Source organism: Penaeus vannamei, chromosome 7 (genome assembly GCF_042767895.1).
Source record: "Penaeus vannamei isolate JL-2024 chromosome 7, ASM4276789v1, whole genome shotgun sequence".
Classification (NCBI taxonomy): Eukaryota; Metazoa; Arthropoda; class Malacostraca; order Decapoda; family Penaeidae; genus Penaeus; species Penaeus vannamei.
Genome location: NC_091555.1, coordinates 10,208,656 through 10,218,655, shown reverse-complemented (window position 1 = coordinate 10,218,655; position 10,000 = coordinate 10,208,656). Strand labels below are relative to the sequence as shown.

At 32.8% G+C, this 10,000-nt stretch overlaps 3 protein-coding genes across 3 annotated transcripts in view; 1 reads left to right on the top strand and 2 right to left on the bottom strand.

Annotated features, from left to right (window-relative positions):
- Positions 1-1,734, bottom strand: part of LOC113807887 (uncharacterized) — a 3,022-nt gene extending 1,288 nt beyond the window's left edge. The window contains exons 1-2 of the mRNA XM_070123495.1: positions 1,653-1,734; positions 96-212 (exon numbers count right to left, since the gene is read on the bottom strand). Coding sequence (XP_069979596.1) covers positions 96-210 — 115 coding nt within the window. The 5' untranslated portion in view covers positions 211-212; positions 1,653-1,734. The remainder of the gene's footprint in view (positions 1-95; positions 213-1,652) is intronic.
- The window catches only part of LOC113809564 (uncharacterized), a 54,916-nt gene that overhangs the window by 22,235 nt on the left and 22,681 nt on the right, over positions 1-10,000 (top strand). The window lies entirely within an intron of this gene.
- The window catches only part of LOC113806846 (uncharacterized), a 3,463-nt gene continuing 1,147 nt past the window's right edge, over positions 7,685-10,000 (bottom strand). The window contains exons 2-3 of the mRNA XM_070123500.1: positions 9,447-9,563; positions 7,685-8,140 (exon numbers count right to left, since the gene is read on the bottom strand). Coding sequence (XP_069979601.1) covers positions 7,749-8,140; positions 9,447-9,561 — 507 coding nt within the window. The 5' untranslated portion in view covers positions 9,562-9,563 and the 3' untranslated portion in view covers positions 7,685-7,748. The remainder of the gene's footprint in view (positions 8,141-9,446; positions 9,564-10,000) is intronic.

Sequence of the window (10,000 nt, the reverse complement as noted above, 5' to 3'; positions counted from 1 at the left end):
CACACATACACACATGACTTTAAAGTCATCAACTGTAAAGCAGTGACTTTCGAGCTCTAGACGTGAGCACGCTGGAGAAAAGATAATTGGCATACCTCTTAGCACGTCAGCTCGCAGGTCCCTGACGAAGGGCCCTGGGCCCTGCAGGCCAGCCGGTCCCTGTTGTGCGAAGACGAGGCTTCCCAAGCAAGCAATCAGCAAGAACTTCATGGCTGTAATGAAAGAACAGTTTTAGTCTCTATGTGTGGGATAGGCATTTCATCACTGCTTGTCACATGAAAAGATCGAAATGAAAATGTACTTTTAAACTCCCCCCCCCCCCTTCTCTCCCTTTTCTTTTTCACGTAGATGCTCATACATATGCAACAGGGCTCTCACAAATGTAGATCAGGAATTCACTAGAATTAGGCAGAAATATCCCTACATTGGTCAGAATGTCCCTAAAATTTCCAATACCGATTTTAAAGTCTTATTCAAATGAAAATTATATTTCTTATGAAATTATAAGGCAAAATTGGAGGTATTCTACTCAAGAGATTTATTTTCCATCTTCATATGATAATATATCTTAGCGTTTTGAGCTTTGGCATTAGTTAAAGAATATAAAGCACCATTGTCTTACTAGAGAGAATCCTCTAGGATATTAGAAAGCAATAAAATTATACCCTGTATGTTGACTAATATTGATCTTCAGTAAGAAAATTGCATTACAAAGCGTCTTCTGTACACGTCATGGAAGTTAAATCCGGATTAAAGTTTAATCCAAATCCACAGTACTTGCACAGATGTAAGCCAATCTGCCTTTTTATATAGAAAAGTGGGTAATGGTGTAATGGCTATAAGCAGTCACCCTCTTTGAGTTTCATGTCACACACTAATGTTGATAAGTAGACTTTGCCACAGAGAAAATATATATACACACATATACGGTAGTATATTATAAAGATATGTATTTGTGCCACTACAAACACATTTATAAAAGTGGCTTCAAATACCAGTTTGAGTATCCCACAACTCATAAGGATACATGTTGATGAAATTTAATATACATCTTTAAGACAAAGTCGTCAGAACGTGTGTATCTCCCGCAAACTGGGGATGAAATCCCCAGAAGTGGGAGCACTAATATGCAATGATAAACATCGATGCATTTGAATGTTCTATGGCACTTGAAGTGACCAAGGGAAGGGTGTATGGAAAATGCAGAACAATTATCGTGGGAAGAATACTGTCTTCACTGCTTGTGCTTAATGCAGAGGCATAAACGGTCATTTAATCTAATTCAACATCAAAATGATATTTCAAATGCCCATATTTGATAAATGGAGAGATATTGATTCGTAGTTTTATCTACTTGATCACGGTCGCAACTGATTCTCACCATATCCAAATTCCTTGAGTGATCCACGGTCCTTTCGCTCGTCCTACCATAATTGGCATTAGAGTTATTCCCTGAATTTTTTCATATGTATTCACACCTTGTTCGCGACATAACGGGAAGTGATACAATGATATACAAAGCATAGAGCTTTGTATTTTGATTGCTAACACAATGCTGATTGTAATTCGTTTTCGAAGTGCATTCCTTTGCAGGAGAAATGGAAATGTTTATAAACATTTACGACTTAAATGTTTTCCACTTGTTCACTTACCTGTGGCAAATATGAACACCAACTGAAAATACTTGATGTGAACCTCGTCGACGAAACCACGCCTTTTATACGCACGAAACCCATGGACGTTTCTCCTGCGCATGCGCGTCAGAGATTCCATTTAGAAATTTATATATGTAGTCTGTTTTACTGTGTCGTTCGTTATGCACTTATCCATTTGATGGATAACACACAAAATATAATTCCAAATGAAATGTTTTGTTAGAGCCGCATTTGTATGTGAAAATCACTGCTAAATTGTTTTCTTTTAAATATCAGCGCAAATTCAGTATCTGGTAGCAGTCGCACTGTGGCAACTTCCTAAGAAAATTCCCAACTTCCAAATATAAAAAAGAAATGAATATTGTATATAGGGTTTTACTGATTCATGAATAATGACATATGATGTAATCATATACGTATGTACGTATGTGTATATGCATATAACTATATATAGGTGTGTGTGCGTGTGTGTTTGTGTTTGTGTGTGTTTGTATGTGTGTACGTGTGCAAATAATGTGACTGTTTTTTGTGCGTGTTTGTGTGCAGATACACTCGCTCATTCACACACTCTGTCATACATATATATACATATATATATATATATATATATATATATATATATATACATATATACTTATATATACACATGTTTATATATACATATATATACACATGTATATAAATATGTATATACACATACATACATGTGTACGTAGATTTATATATATATATGTATATATATGTATATATATATGTATATATATATATACATACACACATGTGGGTATGTGTAGATAAAGAAATATCTATGAATACAAGCATAAACACAATCACGTGTACACAAAAATGAAAATGAAACTAACCACAATGAAAATTGAAAATAAGCGTACGCTTATTTTCAATTCTCATTGTGGCTAGTTTTATTTTCAGAAATGTCTATATTATATTATATCATATTTACATATATGTACATCTATACTTGTGTATCTCTCTCTCTATATATATATGTATATATATCATATTTACACACACACACACACACCTACATATGCATGTGTGTTTCAATGTGTGGGTTTGTCGCACAGAAGCGTAGGTTTTTAAGTATCCCGCTGCCAGCTGCGTCAGACGACGGCGTCCCTTGAAAAAGGCGAGCTTCACCCTCAGGTTTTGATCCGCGGAACTCCCGAGGGAAAGCAGTAGGCCGACAGAGCTCGATCATGATGCGATCGCGAATGATGATCGGCTGCGAACGACCATTCAGTAGTTCATACTCCCACGTGTGTCCGCACGCATGCACGTGCGTACACACACTTATATGCGTAAATGCTGGTATATGAATACATGTATATGTATATATGTATATATATATATATATATATATATATATATATATATATATATATATATATTCATATACATGTGCGTGTGTTGTGTGTATGTGTGTATGTATGTCTCTGGGTTTTGTGAATGTGTGTTTGTGTGCTCGTGCGCACGTGTGTGTGTGTATGAGTGTGTGTGTGGGGGGGGGGGGGTTGCATGTTTATGTACTTGCGTGTATGTAGATACGTGTGTTCAGGGGAAGTAAATATGAAAATGCTGCAATCAGAAATTTGTCAAAAACCGATACAAAACTTTTACGAGTAGTGGGCTAGTAACAAGGAAAAGAAAACCTGGCACCTGCAGGCGGGTTATCCCAACCTTTTTTCGGTGAGTTTCGCAAGGGAGTCTCGGTCTTGTTGGCTGCAGCACGGAAGGAGGGTGGAATCCCTGAGGATATGGGAGAATATTCCTTGAAATTGCATATTTCAATCAATGATTTGCTTGACTGTCAGATGAAACAAGATGCTATGTACACTCATCGACCTGTATGCCTCTGTCTACGTATGCTGCGATGTATGTGTATATACATATGTGTGCACACACACATATTTTAAAAATAATATAAATACATATACATGTACATATACTTACATATATATACATATATATAAATGTATGTATGTATATATGTATATATATGTATATACACATATACATACGTGCATATATATATATATATATATATATATATATATATGTGTGTGTGTGTGTGTGTGTGTGTGTGTGTGTGTGTGTGTGTGTGTGTGTGTGTATGTGTGTGTGTGTGTGTGTATACACATGTAGATATATGCTTGTATGTATATATGTATATATATATTTACATATATACATGATATGTATATATAATATATATAATATATATATACATATATATACATACATACATATATATATATATATTATATATATATATGTATGTATGTGTGTATATGTGTGTGTTTGGGTATACATATGTATATATATGTATACATATATTTATATATGTATATATATACTCATATTCATCATAAGAAATATGTATTTCTGTGTGTGGCTATGTGTGTGTATTTTGTATGTGTTTGTGTGTGTATATATGTATATTTAAATGCCTTTGTGTTTATATATATGTATATATACACATATATACACACACGGTGTCCCTCAAAAATGTATAAAAATTTTGAATGATTGCAAATAGGTATACATAATGTATACATAATTTAAGAGTTGATGATTCATTTAATTTTTTTCTACTTTCCAGATTAAGATTACTGGAAAACAGGAAAATCATTGCTAAAATGCTAAAGATCCACCAACGCGACTTACCATCGCTCGAATTAGAGATCAGTTTGAAGCCAAAGGACCGGTTCAGAGTGTCCACGAGACGCGCACCGGAAGACCACGAACATCGCCAACTGGCACAAGGCAAGAAGGAGGCTGGAAACGAACCACCAAAATCTGATCTGTTCAAAACTCCCTCCTAAACCGCCTTTGCTCTTCAATTGCGTTTCCACGCTAACGGTAGCATTTTAGAATGGATTTCCTTTATCTAAAGTTTAGTTTGATTGACATTATTTATCTTAATGGGTTTAATCTGGAAAGAAAAAAAAAACATCATGTGAGTTATCAGCTTCTAAAGCACGCAGGGAGTCTGCCTGATCTCCTATACACTGGTTTAAAGATCGCACCAAGTCCCGTTGTTAGCATGTGACGAACGGTGATGAACAAGGAAGCGTTACAACAATACATAGCTCTTCTGGAAGAGATAGACATCACAACATTCTAATGTCTGGTAAGGCAAGAAGAGAGAAATGAACAGAGGAAGTAATGGTCAGGCGTATATGCATATGTATATGTATGTGTGAAGATACGTATGTGACAAACATGTAAGATTATATATATGTATCATATAGTAATTAGATATAGATATAGCTGGGTTACACAATTTATCAACAATTCAATGCATTTTTGAGATATATATGTATGTGTGTTTGTATGTGTGTGTATGTACATTCACACACACACACATACACACATATATAAATATATATGCGTAAATATATATATATATGTGTATGTGTATTTGTGTGTATATACACAGACATACACACACGCACGCACACACACACACACAGAGACATATATACATATATATCTATATAGCATATATACATCATAAACACCCACTCAAATCAAAACAATGAAACATAAAAGTACTAATCCACCAGTAAGTATCAAGCATTAACAATGATTCACCAAGATTTTGGATGCAAATTAAACACTGTCTGAAACTCTCTACCGGTATGGCTCAGCCATACCGATAGATGCGTACAACTCAGTTGTTTCAATTGCTGTTTTTCGTTATGTTTAACGTTAACATGAACTAAAATAAGTCTTTAAACGAATTCATATTCGAAGTATATATACACAATTAGATATGTATGATTGTATGTATATATATACATATATACATACACATCTATATCTATATATACAATTACATAATTCTATAACATCTATTTATCTTTGCATCTATCTACTTTTACATATATATACATATGTATATATATGTATGTGTATATATATATGTATATATGTGTATACATACATATATCTATAAATATATAAATATATATATATATATATATATACACGCATTCATGTATGTTTATATATATGCATATATATATATATATATATATATATATATATATATATATATATATATATATGGATATATGTATGTACATACATGCATGCATATACATACATACATACATATATATATATATATATATATATATATATATATATATATATATATATATATATATATATATATATATATATATACGTGTTTATATGTGTATACATACATACATATATAAATATATAAATATATATATACATTCATGTATGTTTATGTATATGTATATATATATATGAATATGTATACATATATGCATACATATACATACATACCTACATATATATACATATATATATATATACACACACAAACAACGAAAAACTGCGATGCTCTCTTAACTGTTGCTGTCAGGTATATATATATATATATATATATATATATATATATATATATATATATATACATACATTAATGAATAGATAGATAATTATACATAGTTCTATATCTATATGTATGTATATCTATATTTACATCTATGTATCTATTTATGTACATAAATATAGATTATATATATGTATACATATATACACATCACATATATACACATATATATGTATATATGCATATATATATACATATGTATATATATACGTATGTATATATATTCATATAGATCTATCAGGGGTCGGCAACCTTTTGAACATTGTGTGCCAGTTCATGATTAACGCCTTTTTATTCATGACATTGCGTGCCAGTGTTTTTTTCAGCACTGTATGCCCACATGTATTTACCTGCTCATGCATAACGTAAATGTAATATTTGTTTAGCATTTATTATTTTTCATATCAAAAATGTATATGTTTTAATATTTCAGATTTATACTCATTTTAATCTGGACACTCTGATCTTCAAACAACCCTCAGAGTGATCTATTGTAATGTAGTGATAGGGGCTGAGGGTATGCTGCATGTGTGAAAACATCTGGCTCACTTTGGTATACAGATCCAAATGCTGATAGCAATGCCAGGGCTACTTTCTTCATGCTCAGACAGTGGTGTCAGGGGTCTTAATATGGAGGCTGTATGATCATCAGCAGTAGTTTCCAATATTTCTCGATTTTAGAATTTAGTTGACCATAATAATAAGACTTTATTTCTTTCTCTCTCATATATACCTATATGCATAGATATATAGGTATATATATGTATATATATATTATATAAATATATATACATACATATACATTTATATACATATGTATATATATATATATATGCATACATACATATATATATGCATACATACATACACACACACACACACACACACACACACACACACACACATACACACACACACACACACACACACACACACATATATATATATGCACAGGACCGCCAACAGGAAGGAGGGGGGGGGTAGCCAGGGAACGACCCCGGGTTTCGGAGCCCGTAAAAAATTAAAGTAGTCGCTTATTTGAGCCCAAGACCAACTAACTCAGCAAATTTATAGCGTGTGTTTATATCTTATATTATCGATAAAATAAGAATAAGGAAGTGGTTCAAAAAATGTCCTTAATCTTCGGCCGAATTAGCGATATTTTTGAAGTTCTGTCTTATTAGTTCCATATACCTAATTGCAAGTCCTTGATTGTAAGTTCGAGTAACATGCAGTTTACATAAACGTTAAAGTTTATGGGAAAAATGGGCGTCTTCTATTTGAAAAAGGGGTTTGCCACCTAAAAGGGATATTCTTTGCCCCGGGGCCCTGGCCACCTGACGGCGGTCCCATATATGCATATATATGTATACATATATTATATATACATATATATATACATGTATATACATATATATATATATATATATATATATACAACTCGTTGGAGTGAAATTTACGTTAGACATTCATTAAAAAAACGACAATCAATATTCCTGTAGATATTGTGACTTAAAGTGACAAGTTCTCTATTTTCCATAAGGCTTAGGGTGTGTCCCAAGGAACTGGTAGTAAAATCTTTATATTATCCAAATAACTTTATTATCATCACAGTTTATTTTGCCTCGTCTTTGTGGAGTAACTTAAGCAGTTCCTGGTGCTGCCTGTGGGCCTGCCGCTTCCCTTGCTGCTGCGGCCTCCTTGGCTGCCTGCAGAGCGGCTTGGTTTTGCTTCTGAATCTCAGCCTTGATCTCTTCCTGGGTAGGATATTCAAGGGTGACTCCATCAGGGCACACGTATTTGGGGCAGCACGATGGGTATTCGAGGATGGTGTCGTTCCGTTGAAGCTCAGCTAGGTTGGCAATTGTACATGCCTCACCATTCTTGGGCTGAGGACCGCAGTCATGGACGCGCTCAATGTAGTCTGCGCCGCTCTTGACGCATTCAGCTTTGCCGCAGAAGGGGAACAAGCTCCAGGACTGATTTTCCAGGAAGAGTCGGAAGTTTGTTGACGAGAAGCAAAGTTCTGGAAAGTCTGTTGGAGGAAAAAAATGGCGGTCATTAAAAGGAACACACACACACTTGCATACATTCCTACATACACATACATATATATGTGTACGCATTAATATACATATATATCCTTATCAATATATATATGAACATACATCAGTATCAATACAGAAATATATCAATATATGTATATACATATATGAACATAAATATATATATATATATATATATATATATATATATATATATACACATGTGTATATTTATACATATATTTGTATCTATCCATACATATGCTTTTTATTATATACATAAATACATACATGCAAACATATATATATATATATATATATATATATATATATATATATATATATATATATATATATATATGTATATATATATGATTATTTGTGCATACATATATATATCTATATTATCTATATCATATATATTTATATATATATACTTTATATATATACGTATATACATATATATCTATACATATATGTGTTGACATATATATCTATTATCTATATTATATATATATATATAAACGTGTGTGTAATAATAATGGTTAAGGCTTTGCTGTGGCATGTTATTGTTACTTTAATTGAATTATGACTGTGTGCGAGGAATGGCCGGGGTTGCCATCCACTGGCAGTGCGTGTGAATCGAATACAGGTCAGCAAGATGGCTAGACAAGAGCGCTACCGCGGCAGTACGGTGTGTGTGTTTGTGTGTGCATACATACATATGTATATGCATACATGCACACTTACATATATATGTAAACATATATATATATATATATATGTATATGTTTATATCTGTGTGTATGTATGCATTTTTATACACGCACACACTTACATACATATATACATTTATATAAATGTAATTATATATGTGTGTTTGTGTATGCATGCATACATATATATTTTCATATATATGTATATATATGTATATATATACATTCATATATATATTCATATATATATATGTAATCATTCACACACAAACGTATATATATATATATATATATATATATATATATATATATATATATATATGTGTGTGTGTGTGTGTGTGTGTGTGTGTGTGTGTGTGTGTGTGTGTGTGTGTGTGTGTGTGTATTTATGTATGTATACATATATATGAATATACAAATCTATATATGTGTGTGTGTGTATGTATAAGATTATATATATGAATATAGAAATCAATCTACCTATCTATCTACACATGTGCATGTATGTATAGGTATATGCGTATATATATTTATATATTTATCTTTTTATTTATACGCATTTATATACACATTGGCATACCTCTCAGCACGTCAGCTTGCAGGTCCCTGACGAAGGGCCCTGGGCCCTGCAGGCCAGCCGGTCCCTGTTGTGCGAAGACGAGGCTTCCCAAGCAAGCAATCAGCAAGAACTTCATGGCTGTAATGAAAGAACAGTTTTAGTCTCTATGTGTGGGATAGGCATTTCATCACTGCTTGTCACATGAAAAGAACGAAATGAAAATGTACTTTTAAACTTCCCTATCCCCCTCCCACTTTTTTCTTTCTCACGTACATGCTCATACATATGCATCAGGGCTCTCCCAAATGTAGATCAGGAATTTCCTTGAAATAGGCTGAAATATCCCTACATTGGACAGAATGTCCCTAAATTTTCAAAATTGCATGACAAGGCATCTTCTGTACGCGTCATAAAAGTTAAATCCAGATTAAAGTTTAATGTAATTTCACAGTACTTGAACGGCTGCAAGCCAATCTGCTTTTTAATATAGGAAAGTGGATACTGGCGTAATGGCTACAAGCAGCATTTGATATGTATTTGTGCCACTACAAATAAATATATAAAAGTAACTTCAA